The 21,041-nt window shown below is 46.6% G+C and overlaps 1 protein-coding gene across 2 annotated transcripts in view; it reads right to left on the minus strand.

Annotated features, from left to right (window-relative positions):
• The window catches only part of STARD13 (StAR related lipid transfer domain containing 13), a gene marked incomplete at both ends in the record, with an annotated part of 297,240 nt that overhangs the window by 17,293 nt on the left and 258,906 nt on the right, over positions 1-21,041 (minus strand). For both annotated transcript variants that reach the window (XM_084279657.1, XM_084279658.1), the window contains 4 exons: positions 3,946-4,105; positions 6,935-7,108; positions 8,545-9,923; positions 15,774-15,837. In XM_084279657.1, coding sequence (XP_084135783.1) covers positions 3,946-4,105; positions 6,935-7,108; positions 8,545-9,923; positions 15,774-15,837 — 1,777 coding nt within the window. The remainder of the gene's footprint in view (positions 1-3,945; positions 4,106-6,934; positions 7,109-8,544; positions 9,924-15,773; positions 15,838-21,041) is intronic.

Genomic DNA, 21,041 nt, shown 5'->3' on the forward strand with positions numbered 1-21,041 from the left:
GAAAGTGGGGCCACAGAGGGATCACTTGTGCAGTGTTGTGTTTCTATTCTGTTTGCTTTCTATTCTAAAGGAAGCAGTAAGTCTTCAGATGATGCCTTCACTGCCCTTTTACATCCTTCGTGCCAGTGGAATTCCCCTGGGGTGAATTCCTGAGCCTCAACCACATTATTTATTCCCAAGCGAGTTCACAGTGTTTCATTTGGGAAGCCTTAGCACTGTTTCCCTTCAGCTTTGCAAGGGGGAAAAGGTGAAATTTTGGGAAAGACCTATGAAAAAGGCATATTTCAGGTTTGGAATGACAGACTTCTGTTCCTCGGTGCCCACGGTCTCGCTGGTGGTCAGTTCAGCTGTCTGTGTGGCTCTGTCCACCAACAAAAATGTGTCAAGGCAAGGAAACAGTGCCTTTTGGCCTCCTTCCCCTTACTCCTGGTAGCACAGAGTTCACACAGGTTCCCTTCTCTCCCTAGGCCACCTCCAGTGCTCAACTGTACGGTATTTCAGACTTACGTTAACTTACACATTAATGACACTGATTACACAAACCACACACTCCCCAGCTCTGTGAGGGGATGTTTTCATTGATGAACTGCTCCATCTGACTGGCTGTGAGTGGCTCTTCTGCTGTGTCTTCCTACTGATGAATTTAGCCTTGCTCTTGGGCTGAATTTCTATGTAGGAAGCAGAGAACTGGAGTGTGCCCTGTGTATGTCCTGGTGCATTTCTGTACTGCAAATTGCCCTTTGTTCTGGTAGGAGAATACAAGACAGAGCATCTGGCTCCAGCTGGCTATTCTCATTTGTTTTTCCCTTTCTCTTCTTCTTTTTAAATCCCTTTTCCTCTTAGAGGTGGGTGATAGAGATGCAGAAGGACACATGGAAATTTTATCCAAAACTGCAGGCTTGGCACGTGGCAGATAAATGTGAGAGCAGAGGCTCAGTTCTCTGCTTTGGATGGGAAGTGTCCTTGCTGGTACAAAGCACCTTTAAAAACTTCCAGCTACGTCTGATTTGAGAGGTCAGACATCAAATCTCACCTGCATGATCTCCTTCTGCACGTAATTCTGCTACTCTCAATCTCTGCTTTTGTTTAATGACAGTTATTCAAACTCCTATTCCCCTTTCCTTGAGAAAAAAAAATCAATCATAACGAACTGAGAGAGGATAGTCCTTCACTTGATAGAATAAGATGTTCTGCAATATTACAGATGCATTTTGTAAATAGAATGGGAGCATAAATCCAGTGATTTAACAGAGGTTAGTCTGGCCCCATCTCTTTATTATCCTCATGCTGTGGATCATCTGCCCTGCAAGCAGCCATATGATGCACAGCAGAAATAAAGATGCAGTTGACAAAAGCAAAGTGATTTCTATTTCACAAGCTGAAACAGAATAATATATCCTGCAAATAATGGTGAGGCTCCTCATACCATCTTAGACATGTCAGTGCCAGGAGCCAGGCCTTACAATGATTTAGAGCAGCATCAACGTTACTGAGCGTGTGCAGTAGAAGCTCTGATGCCTGTTCAGGATTCTGGGTTGCCTTCTGCAGGGCATGGAAGAGACACATAAGCTGGGGAAGACTGGAGATCTACTCAGGCCTCTAGCCAGGCATTACAAGACTTTGAATTGAATGGGAAGAAAGGGAATGACTGTAAAGCAGAGAAGCTGAATTGCCTGGAGGCTTTTGGCCTAGAAAGGTTTTTGGTGGAAAGATAGTTTAAATGGTCATGAGCTGTGCTTCTCCTTCATTTTCTATTCAATATTTCCCCAATTCCACTCTGAGTAGAAACTCAAGCTGATTTGAAATGGCCCCTCATGTAGCTCTGATTCATGCCAGCAAGTAAACCCTTTCTCTTGCAGCAGGTGTTTGTCTGAGACTGCCCACAGACAACCCTTTTGACCTCCTCAAACCTCTCAAGAGGTTTTTTTTTTTCCTTTGGTTTTACCCTCCCTTTTATTTCTCCCCCATTTCTCCCCCCTCTCTTTTCTCTTTGTTCCTATTGCTCTGCTTTTTAGCCAACAAGCCACATCTCATGTTCCTTGTATATGGTTCTCCTATTAATACACCTCCAACAGGGTATTCCTCCCATCCCTCAACTCCTGTGTTACATATGGTAGCATCTCCCCTCTTTTTTGACACCCAGGAGTTAGATGTCAAGGTCTGACCATGACAGAATCTCTTTAGAGTCAACAGAGAGAAAGGATAGGAAGGGCCTCTGTGTCCCCCCAAAGGGAAACAGCTGTGAGCAACAGCTCAGCCTTTCAGATGACTGTCACCCAACAAATCAACCTGAACAGCAATCAGAAAGGTGAGCAGAAAATAGAAAGATTCAGAACTGATCACTGCCACCCTTTCTGTGTGCTCAGAGCTCAGAAAGTGGCAAAGTCTGTGGAGTAAAATGCTGGTTGCACCTTTTGAACCTACAACTAGAGATCAAGAGAGCTGGGAAATCACCAACAGCGTGAAGTTTAACAAGGGCAGATGCTGGATTCTGCACCTGGGAAGGGGCAGCCCTGGCTACACATACAGCCTGGGGGGTCAGATGCTGCAGGCCCAGCTGTGCGGAGAGAGGTTTGGGGGTCTTGGTTCACAGCAAGTTAAACACAAATTAAACAGTGTGCCCAGGCTGCCAGGAGGGCCAATCATATCCTGGGGTGCATCCAGCAGGGCATGGCCAGCCAGTCCAGGGAGGGGATTGTCCCGCTCTGCACTGTGCTGGTGCAGCCTCACCTCGAGTGCTGGGTGCAGGTTTGGGGGCCACAGGACAAGAGGGACAGAGGAGGCAATGAGGATGGGGAAGGGTCTGGAGGGGAAGTCTTCTGAGGAGAGGCTGAGTCCCTTGGCTTGTTCAGCCTGGAGAAGAGGAGGCTGAGGGGAGACCTCATCGTGGTCTGTGGCTTCCTGACAAGGGGGAGCGAAGGGGCAGGTGCAAATCTCCTCTCTTTGGCAGCCAGTGATAGAACCTGAGAGAACGGCATGAAGCTGTGAGAGGAGAGGTTTAGGTTGGATATTAGGGGAGCTTCTTTACTGAGAGGGTGGTGGGGCACTGGCACAGGCTCCCCAGGGAAGTGGTCACATCACTGAGCTTGACCATGTTCAAGAAGCATCTGGCCGATGCCCTCAGTCCCATGCTCTGACTTGTCTGGCCCTGTGTGGAGCCAGGAACTGGACTTGATGATCCTTATGGGTCCCTTCCAACTCAGGAGATTCTATGATTCTATGAACTATCAAAAAGCAGTTATGGAAGAGGTCATATGACATGAGATCAATAATAGTAGAGAACTGAACTCAGTCAGACAGGGGGTTTTTCCCAGTCCTACGTTCATAACCTCATCCTTAGGGGAAGAACAGTAAAAATATGATTGGTATGTCCCTGCTCTATAGCTAAAGGCAATAAAAAAATCTGCAATGGTTTGAGCATGAGGGTCTCCCAGCTGGCTTGTTGCAGTTAAGAACACTATAAAAGGAAACGTACCATAATAGCTTTGGCATTGAACCTCTGCTGACCTAACTCTATCTGGATATATCTGACTTTGTCAACAGAATGCTTTGAATATTTTGCTGAGTTTGCTCTCTATTCTTGGCCTTCTTTTTCTTTGCTAAGTAAATAAAACCTTTTGTACCATATCTTGTGAAATGGTGAATGCAGTTAATCCTCACTGGCAACAGACAAGCATAAACAGGGCAGATACAGCTCGAAGCTGGGAGTCCTGAGCTCTGATCTAACAGACATGAAGATCTCATGTCATTCTTTGAGGTAGGCTATTGCATACAATCTCCAGGACTGTTACAGGGACAGGAATTCAGCAGAGTAGCTGGATTCAAATCTCAGTATGGCAAACCATTAGAACCAAGTCTCATTGATCTGGGCCCAGCCTGTGGAACAGCAATGTTCAAATAACTCTGGTTCCTCAGTTAACCAAGTCCCTGGAGTGAAGTTCATACCTGATCCAGACAGTTGCTGCGTAAGTAGCGTAGCGCCTGCTGTATGCTCTGGGGAAGAGGCTGGCCCGTTCTCTGCACGTGAACTATCAGAGGCACACCAAAGACATTCTTGTCCTTGTAGTCAGGGACTTTCATCCTCTTCATGAATTTTGGCACAGACCTGAAAATGAACACAAAGAGGCTGCATGAAAATATCAGAGTATTTACACAGCATCACTGCTGGCAGAACCTGGCAACAAGGGACTCCTCCTTTTCAATAAAGACAGTGAAATAATGTTTAATGCACAGTACATGGGCACTTTACAATCTGTATTAATGGATGGGTTTCTTGTCGACTTTTATAAGTAGATGGCCTCTGTCTCTAAGATTATAGCATAACAAGCTGTTCTAGCAAAAAACTTTTACTCCACAGTTGTCATCCTGCTGAAGCCAACATGGTTTAAAGCATCTGTTAGGGACTCAAAGGAAAGGCACAGCAAAGCATAGTTGGAGAGGGTATCTGAGAGAGAAGAAGGTTCAGTCCACTAACATGCAGACTGATTTTTCATAGAATCATAGAATCATAGAATGGTCTGGGTTAGAAGGGACCCCAAGGATCATAGAGCTCCAACCCCCCAGACACAGGCAGGGACACCAACCTCCAGGCCTGGAGCTACACAAGGCTGCCCAGGGCCCCATCCAACCTGGCCTTGAACACCTCCAGGGACGGGGCATCCACCACCTCTCTGGGCAGCCTGTTCCAGCCCCTCACCACTCTCTCTGTAAAAAACTTCCCCCTAAGATCTAATCTAAACCTTCCCTCCTTTAGCTTTAGTCCATTCCCCCTTGTCCTGCCATTATCTGCTCTTTTAAAAAGTTGAATCCCCTCCTGCCTATAAGCTCCCTTCAGGGACTGGAAGGCTGCAATGAGGTCCCCCCACAGCCTTCTCTTCTCCAGGCTGAACAAGCCCAGCTCCCTCAGCCTCTCTTCGTAGGGGAGCTGCTCCAGCCCTCTGATCATCCTTGTGGCTCCTCTGAACCCTCTCCAACACAGTTCCACATCCTTCTTGTATTGGGGGCCCCAGCCCTGGACACAGGACTCCAGATGGGGCCTCATGAGGGCAGAGTAGAGAGGGACAATATAGTACAATTTTATAGTACCAGTTACATGATTTAGTATTTCTATTGACTAACAAGGTGTAGTGGTAAATGCTGGTGGGAAATCCCTATGTGCCATACTCATCCCTGGTGTTATGGGATTTATTCCAGTTGAGTAATTGAAGTGGAGCTGGTGAGCTTGTTTTCTTCCAAAAGCAATGGTGAAAACAAAAGAACAGACTGGATCCCCTTTGTGGGAGTCATGACTGCAGTGGAATTATTAAAAAAGAGGAAAAAAAAAAGAATTAGTATCACATGAATGTGACAAAGATTTTTCTCATCTGTGTGGGAAGGAGATAGAATTTGGATTAAAACCTACCGAAGAGCTGGAGCATTTAATTTACAGCTATTTAGATTCCCACTCTTAGAGAATCACAGAATGATTTGGGGTGGAAGGGACCTCAAAGCTCATCCAGTTCCAACCCCCCTGCCATGGGCAGGGACACCCTCCACTACCCCAGGTTGCCCAAAGCCCCATCCAACCTGGCCTTGAACACTGCCAGGGAGGGGGCAGCCACAGCTTCTCTGGGCAGCCTGTGTCAGGGCCTCACTGACCTCATAGTAAACATTTTTTCCCCTCTTTCAATTTAAACCTATTACCCTTGTCCTGCTGCTCCATGCCCTTGCAAACAGTCCCTCTCCAGCTTTCCTGTAGGTCCCTTTGCGTACTGGAAGGCTGCTATAAGGTCTCCCCTCAACCTTCTCCTCTCCAGGCTGAACAAGCCCAACTCTTGCAGCCTGTCTTCAGAGGAGAGGTGCTCCAGCCCTCTGAGCATCTCTGTGGCCTCCTCTGGACTCACTCCACCAGCTCTGTGTCTTTCTTGTCCTGGGGACCCCAGAGCTGGACACAGTACTCCAGGTGGGGTCTCACCAGAGTGGAGTGGAGGGGCAGAATCACCTCCCTTGACCTGATGGCAACACTATAAATCCTTAAAGACTGATTAGACTTCCAGCTGTTTGGAGAGGCTGATGCCAGTGAGGCAGATCTTACATTTAGTCCCTTGTATCTGTTTCTTCATTTCTAAGGGAAACTCTGCTTATCTAGTTGAATTTAGTAAGATTTTGGTAAAATGCTTTGAAGGTGGAAATCTCAATGTAAATGTCATTATTTTTTGACCCAGTATATTAGGGAAACTTTGTTATCCTTTTGATTATTTCTCAGATACTTATAATCTCTTATCTATGCCCATTTCCATTCCAATATATCTCAGCCTGCATGGCCCTTCAGGCTTCATACACAAATAACCAGGCAGATTTCTACAGCCAGTGGCTACAGAAGGAGCCACGCTGCCAGCATTCATGTCCATCAGCCCTTCACTCCACTCTCTGAGTGACCAGGTAGCTGTTACAGCTGCTACAGCCTCAAACTCCCTCTAAAACAGATCCAGGACTGGGCTGAAGCTTTCCTCTTTTGATCTGCAGAGAAAAGTCCTGTAACTGTTCTAAGCCTTCTTTCAAAGTACAAACAGGCCAATAATTAACACATGAAGTATCAGCAGCAGCTGTTCCTTTTCGAATCACAAAATTAATTCTGGAGAAGACTTACTGTAAACATTTCCTACTTCTAATCACTCTCTCCCACTCCTGTTTATTTTTATGGACCTGGAGTGTTATTAGAGATGCTGGGGTTGTCTCTCTGTTAGAGGACAGGAATGAAGTCAGATCTCCAGGATCTATTTCTGACTTTGCCACTGAGTCACTAGACAGCAATGGATTAAAGGGGACGGTTTCAAATCCTGCAGTAAATTGCTCCTCCTAATTGCATTTACTAAATTTAGTCCCAGAATAACAGAATTAAGAGAAACAATTTCCCTCTAAAAATACCTCTTTTCCAGTGATTGATGGTACTCACCAGGTCCAGCCATGCTTGTTGGACATGGAGTACTTTTCCATGATGGCAGTAAGGCGAAGAAGGGAGAATTTCTGCAGTAAATTCAGCTGGGCTGCTGACTGGTTGCTGATGTGAAGTGATGCGATGGAGTGGCTCAGGTGGGAGGAGATCTGGAAGCTGTGCCACCGCAATCGCCTTCAGCAAAGGAAACCAGAGGAGAATGAGACAACTGCTTTAACTGGGCAGGAGAAGATGGTACACTGTGAGGTGGGGCTGGGCAAGGCACCAAACATGTATAAACACACACACTTTATGGCTGGTGGGGTGTCAGCTGAAAGGAAGTGTAGCCTGGGGGCAAATAAAACAACTTGCTCAAACTCTTGAATTTTGGAAATGCCCAAGCTTTGATTTATTTATTTCTTTTTAAATGTTAGATTCACAAGTGGGTGTGGGGCTCAGCCATGTGCTCAGGGAAGCTGTGCTGCCTGCTGTGCCCTTCAGCCCACACATTTCCAACAGGATGTGGGAGACCTGGATTCAAATGTTCTCTCCCTGACTCAGAACCCAGATTTGATGCCTCGTCCCTCACCTCCCAGGAGACCAGCCTGACCACCAACATATTTGGAGATGGGTTTCTCCAAATATGTGTATTATTAAATAGTGAAGAATTTTTTTGGGGGAGAAGGGATTGAACCCTGTGTCTCCTTGGCAAGGGCTGTAACCACCAAGCTATTGAGCCACTCACATCTTCCCTTTACTCCAGTGAACTTTCTCTATATACTGGGTACATTGGAAAAAAACCCCCACCCAGCTCATTTTGGTTTCTTGTTTTGCTAGACATGAGCTCTGTCTCAAATCCTAAAAAAAAAACCCCTCTGGCACTGCTCATTTACTCAGCAGTTTCCTCGAATTCACTTTGTTGTGATGGTGGTGAGCAAGCATGGATGGCAGCAAGCCACAGCATGACAGAACCCTCTGTGAGGATGTGACAAGGCTGACAGCAGGTCAGAAAATGCCAGGTATTTTCTCACTGCTTTGCACATATGAAGCCACCCTACACACAGCAGTAGGGATCCACAAAGACCTTTACTCAGCACCATGCTCATTGGCTCAACAGGAACTCGTTCCTCTGGCTTAAGGCAGGTTGGCAAAGTATTAACAAAATCCTGCCTATCACCTTTCATAGGAAGTTAATTGTCTACTGTCATTTCATCCTGGCACGTAAGGGACCCTGGCAGGGTTGGGAAATTCTTTCTAAGCACAAATGGACACATTTTTAAAAGAGACAAGGCCACTGAGGCATAAATCCTGGGCTGTATAACAAGGCAAACTGGAAATACATCCCACAACACATACAGGGTCCTACTATGTAATCAGTGGCTCAAGAGAGGAAAAAAATGCCTTGGTTTGCTCTGTTAAACCAATTCTCCATTGATTCCATGTAAGAATTTCCATAGCAGGATGGCTCTTCTCCCAGAGTCCCACCCTTCCCTGGAAGTCTCCATCGCCATACAGGATGAGTACAGCTGTCATGGTCCCCTGCACCTTCTGACTCCCAGGCTGAGTGCCTCTGATTCATTATATTCTATTTCACATTTTATGGATTCGTGTACAAAGTTTTGTTAACTTACCTGCTTGGCCTTGTGAGTGATGCTCCCACCCCAGAGTCTCTCCTGTCCCTAACACCAGTGGCTTCAGATTCATTCAGGGATGTTCCGTCTCTATCCATATCACTTGGTGTGGTCCGGCCATCAGAGACAGAGTTTCCTTCAAAATCAAGGGTGATCTGTGTGGGTGACTGGAAAGGCAGTGATGGAGATTCCCTTACTGACACATCAGCAACTGGCAGACCTGGCAACACGTTCTTTGACCAGCCATCTACTACCTCCTGAAGTCCATTGACGTGATGCAAAATGTCATCTAAATGAGGAAAAAGGACATCTTTCTCTAAGTCCAGGAGGTCCCCAGTACTGGCATACAGGTGGGAACCTGGCACATTGTCATAAATGCTAATTCTGCTCTCTTTAGGACAGCAAGCCATCAGTCCGGACTCTGCTGGAGTAGAACAGTTCTGCTTCCCCAAAGAGATGCTGCCTGTCCTCCAGTTCACACTGTTACTGCTGTCTGTAGGTGAGAGGCTTTCAATAGAAAGTGCCTTTGGGAAGGTGCCTGGTTTGTGATCTTTGGGGATATGCACAACCAGGTTCTCTTGGGAATGAAACTCATTTTTGCGGTTTTGGTCCACCACTTGCCGTAAGGCTGCTCCTGCCAGAACATCGAGGTCCTCCAGGTACATCCCACCTCTCTTGTTGGCTTCATGGCATTTGCGTTCCTTCAGACACGGCGTGCTCACCCCACTGCTACTGTTTTCGGACTGGCTGCTGTCACTGCTGGATTTGGCAGAAAAGGAAAGTCCTCTTTTGGCTGAGTCTGGTCCTAAGGTTTGGAGATCACCGTTGACTATCTGTACACAGTGCATGTCTTTCAAGGATTTTGGCTCATACTGTAGAACAGGTCCACTTATCTCTAAAGGACCCGTTCTTCCTGAGCCTTTTAGTTTTCCATGTACCCCTTTTGCTTTCAGTGTCTCCATGCGCTTCAGAAACGTTTTGGCTTTGGTTCGGGTTGGTTTCTCATTCTTCAGGTTGTCCTTGGCAGGCAGGGAGGTGGTTACTGCAGCTGAGTCTTGTAGCAGAGTGCTCTCTACATCATGCTGGCCAGAGCAGTCCAAGGTCTCCCTGGCAGCACTGCTGGTGCCGGATTGACTCCTGTTGTCACTTCCCCCACTGCTCTCACTGTGAATCGATGAGACCTCAGGTTCACTCAGATCTGTAAGGACACTCTCACTGCTTGTTGTGTTTTTCATTTTAATGTCCCCAGAAGATCCATGTCTGTCTGATGGGTGAAGCAAAGCATCAATGTCGTCCACCCGAGACCATCGTCTGCTGGTTCTTTGGAAAGTCCATTTATTACTGATAGCACAGAGGTCTTCTTCATCTGAATCTTCACTCTGGAAAAGAGCAAGGAGCACATGTTAAAAGCAGGTGCCTTTACTAATTAGCATGATTGTGCTGCTCCATGTGAACAACAGGTGGTAATGTCTTCCTGAAGCTAGCTTTTGAAAGTGGTCATCAATCCTTTCATAGCAGCTTCTCTCATTTCATAGAATCATAGAATGATCTGGGTTGGAAGGGACCCCAAGGATCACAGAGCTCCAACCCCCCTGACACAGGCAGGGCCACCAACCTCCAGGCCTGGAGCTACACAAGGCTGCCCAGGGCCCCATCCAACCTGGCCTTGAACACCTCCAGGGATGGGGCATCCACCACCTCTCTGGGCAGCCTGTTCCAGCCCCTCACCACTCTTTCTCTAAAAAACTTCCCCCTAAGATCTAATCTAAACCTTCCCTCCTTTAGCTTTAGTCCATTCCCCCTTGTCCTGCCATTATCTGCTCTTTTAAAAAGTTGATTCCCCTCCTGTTTGTATGTTCCCTTCAGGGACGGGAAGGCTGCAATGAGGTCCCCCCACAGCCTTCTCTTCTCCAGGCTGAACAAGCCCAGCTCCCCCAGCCTCTCTTCGTAGGGGAGCTGCTCCAGCCCTCTAATCATCCTTGTGGCTCCTCTGAACCCTCTCCAACAGTTCCACATCCTTCTTGTATTGGGGGCCCCAGCTCTGGACACAGGATTCCAGATGGAGAAGTAAGTAAACACCTGTGAGGTTCAGCTGCATTTAACAGGGTTGTGTTTCAGGAACATAACTACAGATAAAATGCTACGAAGCTTAAAATAACAATAAAAAATAATATCTGGAGGTATTGCTTAGGTTGGGTCTGTACATGGGCAAAGACAGGCAGTGAAAGCAGCCATGGAGGTGAGGGGAGGAGGAGCAGCCAGGCTCACTCCTGGATGGGGCATAATGTACAGTTGAGGTGAGCTTTCCTACACTGGCAACCACTATATCCATTGCTTTTGCCATCTGAGGCACCCCATACTTGATGATCTCCAGCCTGTCCCACAGTCTCTGGCTCATCCTGACCTTTTCCCCAGCCCCAGCAGCCACCCCGCAGCCCTTCCTGGGGCATGCAGAATTGTGCTTATGTTTAGGCAGCTCCAGGAGCTACTCTGCAATGCAGACAACATGCTCCTTGGAGGAAAAAAAAGGATAAAAAAGCTCTCCCTGTGACATTTTTCTCATCTCTTTGCTCAAACAAAAAAATCCACCTTCAGCATGAAGCACAGAACTCGCTGCTCTTGAAGGATGCGAAGCCCACGGCTGCTGCTGAGGATCCTTCCCTTGACTTTGAACAGGGTTTACACTGCATTATTCTTGTGCATTTGTTTTAGAACAAACTAACTTCACCTACATGACATCCCAACAGCTCTTCACATTCTTGGAAGCAATAGGAAGGCAGTAAACTATGATGGGCTGTCAGACTCCAATGAGGTGCTAAACCAGGAAGGCTATTTTGGGACTGGAAAAATTCTCATTTTAAACGTCTATCGTTAGAAGTATTTTTCTGTGAAGTTTTGATGGTAAAGTTATCTCCCATCTCTGAGTAGATGTCCACTGGCCTGTCTAATTGAAAAATGTAAACCAATTTTTACAAGAACGCCCAAAACCTTAAATAATGTGAGCCCTCACAAGACAGAGATGGGGATCAGTAGCGTGCCAGGTCTCCCTAAAGCCGTAAGCTTCTGCCAGTTTATCACTTCAAGTCAGCCAGATGTTTTAGCTCATGTCCAAACCATAAAATAAAATCTAGCTATGAAATTTTGGGTTCAGCCATTCCTCTTTTATCTGGTAACGCTGAGGTGTGCAGTGCTGCTGCAGATGGTGTTAGTTCACAGGAATGAATGGAGATCTTACCTCTGTGGCTGGCTAGAGAGAAAATTTAAGCTGCTAGTGAAGCATCAGGAGAGGGCTAGAAAAGGCCAATGCTTTGTCTGTAGGGAAGAAATGGCACACCAGCCAGCTCTACCTTCACTTTAGCTGCACGGTTTGGTGTACATATATCCAGAGTGAAGGACTGCACAGGCTCAGGCACTTCAAATTCCATCTATTGTGGTCTTAGCAGTGCCACAAAGTGGAGGTTTTAAAAACCACAAGGGTATGTACTTTTAAATATTTAGTAGAGACAATTATATCTACAAAGCCTAGCACTGCTGAAGTGTCGATGGCACCAGCCAGTAGGATAAAAATGTATATATTTTTTAATTTGTTGAATGTCCCAATATGCTAAAGGGACCTAAAGGAAGATTCTTGGCTGACACAAATCCCTGTACAAACAGACAAGATTTAGCCTGTATTTTCTACAAGCTGGAATGGATTAAACTAGCCAGAGTCATAGAGACATTGTGACAAACACCAAGAGGAGAGCACAGAAATAAACATAAATGCAGTGGTGAATACACTTTAAATCATTTTCAGAGGAAAATAAGTTTTGAGGGGTTTTTTTTTTTTAGAAAGTAGAGATGAACAGAAATGGATATTGGGAGTAAACAAGTTTTGCCTCTAACCATGCCAAAGATAGGATTACATTGTGCCCAAGAAGCGCTCAGAAAATACAGAAGAGATCTGGTGTTGGAATTTGCAGCTTAATAAAAACAGGTTTAGATTTTTGTGTGTGTGTGTTTTGTTTTGTTTTAAATTGGTAATGAAACTTGCTTGTGCTTTATCAGAGGAGAAATCAGACAAGTGGAATATCTGGACACTGAAATGCTGCCATGGCGACTTAACCCCAAATTCAGCTGCACTGTGAGTCCTGTGGCACAACGTGCTTTGCTTTTCATGGGATCAGTAGACATTCTGGAAGCCACGAACATCCTGAGTGACCCACTGTTATTGTTAGGTATCAGAGAGCCCTGAGAAACGAGACTGTCCTGAAAAAAAATATGCAGAAAGCACTTTGCCAACCGACATGTCACCAACTATAGGGACAGTGGATCAAGAGTAGGTCTGAAAGGGGTGATTCACCTTACACAGGCAGTGCAGACATCTTGGAGCAGTGACTGTGTACTTCCACTGACCTAGGGTGAAATCAAGTGCACAGCTTTGGACTATATTCAAAAGTCCATTTAATACCATTCTGTTTGGGAAGATGAGAAGGGGCAAGTTTCCTGAGGAGTGACTGATAACATTTGCCAAAGAGAAAGAGGTTTTGATTCAGGGATTTGTCACAGTTGATTTAAAATAGCACAGCTTTTCTTGACTGAGGGTGTACTTGCCTTAGACAGAGAAGGATGCTAACAAAAGGCAAAAAAGTGGGTTTATTTGCAGTGGAATTCTGCCACATTTTTCCAGCTGGGGGCAGGAATTCTCATAAATCGACAGCTGCAGAAGGCAGTTAATCCAAAGGCTAATCTCTGTCTGTCCAAATCGCTTATGGACATATTTGCAACACATACACAAGGATTTCTGCATGCATCTTGATGAAGCCAAGGGGAAGGGAGCAGCCCACAGCCTGAATGGTTTGGGTGGGAGAGCAGGCAGTGGGGAACGCTCACCCCGTGCTGGCTTTCACAGTAACCTTGCCTGGCAGCTCACTAGGCTGTATTTTTGATGAATCACTCAAGCAGCTGTGCTGGTCCTGTGCAAACCTGTTATGCTGAATCTCCAAAGCAAGCTGATTTTGCATTTCATTGTTCAGATCATCACAGAGACTATTGGGAAAGGCAGCATCTACAGCAATAAAAGTTTACTTGGTTCAGTTTTCAACTCCAAACCCAACACTTGCATTTACCTTTCTTCCTATCATCAGTCTCTCTCCCCCATATTTTCTTCCAGATGCTCTGCATCTGTCATCCCAAATCTCCTTCATCCCCTCCTGACCTCGTGCAGGTATGGACTCAACTAGCTCCTATCCCCTTGAAAGACTACCAAGTAGGGCACTCTCACTTCCACAGCAAATTAATGGTCACCTGCAAGGAGGGCAGCCAAGGAGTTTAGTCCACTCAGAACAGGGAGGAGTGGCTGTAGAAGGTTGTAAAATAAAATAAAAGCCAACAAGAAAATCCTCTTAAAGAGGCAAGGAAGGAAGCATACAAAGCTCACAGGACCACAGAATCAAAGAATCCTTAAGGCTGAAAAAGACCTCCAAGATCATCTAGTCCAACCATCCCCCTGACACCTATATTACTCACTAAACCATGTCTCTAAGTACCTCATCCAATCTTACCTTGAACATCCCAAGGGACGGTGACTCCACCACCTCCCTGGGCACCCCCTTCCAGTGCCCAACCGCTCTTTCTGAGAAGAAATGTCTCACAATCTCCAGCCTGACCCTCCCCTGGTGCAACTTGCAGCCATTCCCTCTCTTGTCCTGTCACCACTTATCTGTGACAAGAGGCTGACCCCCAGCTCACCACAACCTCCTTTCAACAAGGTCTCCCCTGAAGCCTCTTCCCCTCCAGACTGAACAGGCCCAGCTCCTCCAGCCGCTCCCCCCAAGATCTGTGTTCCAGAGCCTTCCCCAGCCTCACTGCTCTTCTCTGGACATGCTCCAGGGCCTCAATGTCTTTCTTGTAGTGAGGAGCACAAAACTCAACACAGTATTCGAGGTGCCGCCTCACCAGAGCTGGGGGATGATCACCTCTCTGGTCCTGACACCAAACCCACAATACTTGTTGAAGAGAAGAAGGACAGGAACTAAAAATTTCCAGGGGACTATCAGCATTCACCTATATGTTGTTTTTTTGTAATTCTGTCTCTTGCACAGTTCCAGCATCTCTGCAGGATCACATCCACTGGAGCGCAGGGTTGCAAACTAGACACTGCTCTCAGCACGTCAGCACCACAGTCGACTGAGCTGAAGGACCTTAGTCTCTCCCTATAGGGCCTACCTGCCCAAATCACAAAGTTATCATGTACCCAGGGGATTTTACTCTTCCTTTCTCTCAGGTGTGATGTGGGTGTTTGATGTGGAGTGTTGGCACTTCTCAAAGACAAGAACCATCCATTGGGGATGATGAAGTGAAGTGCCTCCAGAGAATGGACAAAAGACATGCTAAAGAGGCTGCCTACACTGCAGAACAGAGTGTCTGGACATTAAAACCACCCTTTGGGCAAAGCTCCCTCAGACAGTGAATGCAGGATGAAAAGACCAAATCGAAATACAACCCCTTGGAGGTTGTTTTTAAACAGCATTAGGCAAGTACTCTAAGGGAGGAAAAACAGACACCAAGGCTTCTGAGAGTCAACAGCCACCACTGGACACTGCTGAAGGGCTGGGGGAATTTGTAACCAGAAAACCAAATGCTCAGCAGTTCCCACTGAACATGTTACAAAACTCTCCAAATCAATAGGCAGCCCCCGCGGCCCTTGCCCAAGCCCTTTGAGCTCAAGTAATTCCCCTGTTAACCCAGGAGCTTGTAAGGCTGACAGAGTTTATTTTCATCCACTTAACCGGGAAGAAGTCAGTACCAGAAATAAAGACAAGCTATTGTTTTCATGCGAGCAGCTTCCACTTCTCTTCTGAGCAGGATTTTCCATTGTGTACTCAGGCGGCGCTGGCAAACGACCCAGCGTAATGAAACCGCGCTGGCTCTTCACCCACTAGCTCCAACCCCACATTCACACAGTTTCCAGTACTGCATGTGCCCTTCTACCACACGTAGCACCGTTCCTGCTGTGTGAGTCACAGGAGGGGTTGTTGTTGTTTTTTTTTCTATTTCATTTATAATTTCAAGATTCAGAAATTCACATTATCGTGTGTCCAGATAATGCTGACACATTATCGTGCTCACACACGTTCAAAGTCAAATACACTGACTTTGTAAGAGCATTACTGACTCAAAGGCTAACGTGGGGAGGTCTTATCACAGAAGTCAGGGCAAAGTCAGCACATTTCATGAAGTTTCCTTACCTTTTTTCTTTGGAAGTTCACATCGAGTTTCATTGAGGCGCACTTGTTCAGTGTGTTCAGTCGTCTACGGGGCAAAGCAAATTCAAAAGATTAGCAGGCTCTGATTAAAGGGCATGACTTTGCCTAAGTTCAAAAGCCTCTCTCTTATCTGCCTGTAGGGGTGACAACTGCATACAACAGGCTTCAGAAACTACACCGGTCATATTATTCCAGGCTGTAAGACCACTGTGTTAAAAGGGAATCTGAGCTTCAGGGTATTTGATAGCCAGATTTTATACATTGCTTTTTAATTCATAGATAAGTACTTTAAGTAAGATAAGTACTTTAAGTACTTAGCAAAGGAAAAGGGTATAAAAAAACACCTCTGAGGACTGGGGAAATCACAAGAGAAGAAAGCGGTAAGTTGCCTTCTGCAGGACCATAACATAATAGGTCTAAAAGGGGATTTCAAAACATTGGTGAAAGACAAACGATGCAGCACCTCACTTTAGGCAGTTAGCACATAATTTTAAAAGCTGGCATAAAGAAGATCTTTCAGCAGCTAGTTAAATGTTTCTCCACAGCCATTAGTTCCTTTCCCATACTTGTGGGGTCTTATCAACAGGTTAATGCACCCAGCGTGTACCAAATCTAACACCTTTAAATAAATATTTGTAGTGATTTTTGACCATGTTCATAATGATGCTATCTGGGAGTCTGTAAGGCTTCTGCTCCTTAAATCCCAGGCTATTCTGTGATGATAGTGGGTTGAAATGACAACCTAATAAAGATGGGAAGTGAGTGTGTGTGTGTGTGTGTGTGTGTGAGCATCCGGGAGCTTCTCCCCACCTACAACTACCTGAAGGGAGGCTGTAGAGAGGTGGGCGATGGTCTCTCCAGCCAGGGGACAGGAGATGGGACAAGGGGCAATGGCATGAAGCTGTGCCAGGGCAGGGACAGATTGGACATTAGAAACAAATGTTTTCCTGCAAGAGTTGTCAGGGCCTGGAACAGGCTGCCCAGGGAGGGGGTTGAGTCACCTTCCCTGGATGTGTTCAAGAAAAGGGTAGATGAGGTACTTAGGGATCTGGTTTAGCTTAGGATGGGAATGGTTGGACTTGATGATCTTCAAAGGTCTTTTCCAACCTTGTGATTCTGTGATTCTGTGATCTATGTGCAAACAGTCAAAGGCCAGGAAAACACACTCTTCCAATAGCAAACCTACTATGCTAATCATCATTGATTAGTTCTTATTTATACTTAAAGGTTCTGGTTCACGAAACCATTCATCTTCTAAAAGCAGAGCCTCGGGGTTAAATACATTTGATTTTGAACACTTTTCAGATATAGGGCTGAATTTCCAAATAAAGAGAGTCAGAGAGACCCATGTGCCCACAATGCTCTTCTGTAGGCTGCCTGCAGCTCCTGTGCTGCTGCAGCAAGAGCTGCCCCTGCTGCTTCTGGGTCTCCAGAGGAGGCTGTGAATCTCCAGAGCTGTTAACATTTGAAATGTGCCTGACAAGTTACAAGGACACATGAAAATAAGTACTTCAGCAATGATATAATCTTTCACATAGCATAAGAACGTTATGGCAGTAACATATTCCTCCCTGGGACTTCTAATATTAGAAATCCTTTCAAATTGCCACCAGAAGTAAAGAACCAGCCCACCAAACGTGGATCTTCCTTCCCTCACAAAATATCACCTGCTCATTTGCAGATAAAACTCATGCCAACAAACCCGTTCTGCTGCATCAGAAAAGTCCTGTGCTCATCATATTAATGTGAGTATAATGCATGCACAAGCAGACCCCACATGCATGATAGGAATATTCTTGTAATAAATTTCAAGCTTTGTGGCTCTGTAGCTGTATCTTCAGCCTTCTGCCCACAAATCCTCCTCCTCAGGGATTATATGTATCATTGCAAAGCTCATCTTTTTGCCCAAACATGGAATTTCTCAACCCAAAGTTGCATTTTCTTGGGGCCCTGGGGCTGAATCAGTGCTCCTTTTGAGTGCAAAATGTTTACATTTGCTTATTGATATTGATGTCAAATATACAGAGGCACAGACACAGGATTCCAACCCAACTTTCTATCTGTGCAGCCAATTTCCTGCAAGAGGTGAGCCAGAGGTTCAGATCAGGCACAGAGACTAGTGCTCCTTCCATTCACTATGGTGCCTCTTGCCTTCTAAAAACTGAGGAGCAAGCCAAGCATTTCAGGAGCAGGAAGATTAAAAAGTTCCAGCCCTTTTTCCTGTAGCATAAAGGTACCTCTGGATGTGTCCAGCCCACAGCAGAAAGTGCCATGGTATATCTTCCCCCATGTCCAACAGAACCAATTCCAGACAGCTCCAAGATGGACCTGATGCTGGACAAAGTCAAGCCCACCAGAGAGGGTGGTAGTGCCTCTGGGATAAGAGAGTTTAGTAAAGGGAAAAAAGTGCTGAGCAGCTGGAGAGAGGAGTGAGCATGTGAGAGGAACAGCTCTGCAATCTGCCAGGTCAGTGAAGAAGGAAGGGGAGGAGGTGGCCCAGATGCTGGAGGAGAGATTCCCCTGCAGCCCATGAAGATGACCGTGGTGTAGCAGGCTGTTCCCCTCCAGCCCATGAATGATGATGGTGCAGATTCCACCTGCAGCCCATAGAGGACCCCACACCAGAGCAGGTGGATGCACCCAAAGAAGGCTGTGGGCCTGTGGCAAGCCCACACTGGAACGAGCTCCTGGCAAGACCTGCAGCCCATGAAGAGAGGAGCCCACGCTGGAGCAGGTTTGCTGGGAAGGCTTGTGACCCTGTGGAACACCCACACTGGGGCAGTCTGGTCTTGATCTGTACCATGTGGAAAGGACCCACGCTGCAGAAGTTCATGAAGAGCTGCAGCCCATGGGAAGGACTCATGTTGGAAAAGGCCTTCAAGATCATCAGGTCCAACCATCTACCCAGCCCTACTAGGTCCAACCATGTCACCAAGTACAACATCTACTCTTCTTTTAAACACCTCCAGGAATGGTGGCTCAACCACCTCCCTGGGCAGCCTGTTCCAGTATCTAACAACCCTTATAGTAAAGGAATTTTCCCCAATATCCAACTTAAACTTCCCCTGATGCAACTTTAGACCATTTCCCCATGTCCTGTCACTAGCTACCAGGGAGAAGAGACCAGCCCCCACCTCACTACAACCACCTTTTAGGTAGCTGTAGAGAGCAATGAGGTCTCCCATCAGTCTCCTCTTCTCCAGACTGAACAATCCCAGCTCTCTCAGCCATTCCTCATAAGACTTGTCTTCTAAATCCTTCACCAGCTTTGTAGCTCTTCTCTGGACATGCTCCAGCATCAAGATGTCCTTCTTGTAGTGAGGGGTCTAAAAGTGAGCACAGCACTCCAGACATGGCCTCACCAGAGCTGAGTACAGGGGAAGGATCACTTCCCTACTCCTACTGGCCACACTGTTCCTGATGCAGGCCAGGATGCCATTGGCTTTATTGGCCACCTGGGCACACTGCTGGCTCATGTTCAGCCAGCTATTGATCAACACCCCTAGGTCTTTCTCCTCCAAACAGCTCTCCAGCCACTAAATTCATGGAGGACTGTCTCCATACTGGAGCAGGGGAAGAGTGTGAGGAGTCCTCTCCCCCTGAGGAGGAAGGAGCAATAGAAACCACGTGTGATGAACTAACCCCACCCCTCATTCCTCATCCCCCTGTGCTGCTGTGGGGAAGGAGGTAGAGAAATCAGAAGCATGGGGGAAGTGTTTTAAGATTTGGGTTTATTTATCATTACCCTACTCTGATTTGATTGGCAATAAATTAAATTATTTTTCCTGAGTCGAGTCTGTTTTGCCTGTGACAGTAACTGGTGAGTGATCTCTCCCTGCCCTTATCTCAACCCAGGAGCCTTCTGTTGTATCTTCTCTCCCCTGCCCAGCTGAGGAGGGCAGTGACAGAGCAGCTCTGGGGGTTACCTACCCTCCAGTCAGGATCAACCCACCATGCTTGGGAAGCCAGACCATTGTCCTGGCTGCTTTCTAACCTAGATTTGCTTGCTTGATCAGAAACAAAACCACTTCTTTACTGGGTGTCACAGGGTCAACCTCAAGTTTTAAATTCACCAGTGTACAAAAACATCATCATGCTTTCTGGGGCTTTTCCAGTGTTCTGGAAAGATTTGCCAATGCAATTAGAGAGCTAATGATCATATTGAGGTGCTCCAGAGGGCTGGAGCACCTGCCCTACAAAGAGAGGCTTGGGGAACTGGGCTTGTTCAGCCTGGAGAACAGAAGGCTGTGGGGGGACCTCACTGCAGCCTTCCAGTCCCTGAAGGGAACATACAAACAGGAGGGGAATCAACTTTTTAAAAGAGCAGATAATGGCAGGACAAGGGGGAATGGACTAAAGCTAAAGGAGGGAAGGTTTAGATTAGATATTAGGGGGAAGTTTTTTACAGAAAGAGTGGTGAGGGGCTGGAACAGGCTGCCCAGAGAGGTGGTGGATGCCCCATCCCTGGAGGTGTTCAAGGCCAGGTTGGATGGGGCCCTGGGCAGCCTTGTGTAGCTCCAGGCCTGGAGGTTGGTGTCCCTGCCTGTAGCAGGGGGGTTGGAGCTCTGTGATCTTTGGGGTCCCTTCCAACCCATGCCATTCTATGATTCTATGATTCTATGATTGAGCTTGCCTAGTACTAACAACTCCAGTCAAAGCCAGTCTGTTTCAACCTCTTACGCCTTGTTGATGGGTCAGAGGTGGCAGAAAGCTCTCCTCAGCTGCAAGAGAGATCAGGCAAGTCCTCAACAAACCTTTCACAAACCAGAAGTAGAGGACTTGGGCTACAACAGGCTGTCACCAATGTCCTCATCAAAGTGAGAGAAACTCTAGAGTTTCACATCCCTTGGAAACAGGGGGAAAGACTCTGCCTGTTTGTAACACTGACCAAACATCAATCTGGACTTGAGAAAGGCAGGAAAAGCAGATTAAATAAACACAAGACAGGTGGCTATATAATAAAAACCCCAGCCCTTGGATGGACATGAATGCTTGTCTGGAAAGCTCTGCTGTGTTTAGCCCCCAAAATATTTACTACAGCAAGTGCTTCACTGATGTTAATTGTATTTCTTTCCCAGGCCATCACGGGTTCCTCAGGGGTTGATACTGGGACCGGTGCCGTTTCACATCTTTGTTGGACCCATGGACAGTTGGATCAAGTGCACCCTCAGCAGGTTTTCTAACACCACCAAGATGTGTGGTGTGGTTGACACGCTGGAGGGAAGGGATGTCATCCAGAGGGACCTTGAC

The sequence above is a fragment of the Gallinula chloropus genome (genome assembly GCF_964237585.1).
Source record: "Gallinula chloropus genome assembly, chromosome: 1".
NCBI lineage: Eukaryota > Metazoa > Chordata > Aves > Gruiformes > Rallidae > Gallinula > Gallinula chloropus.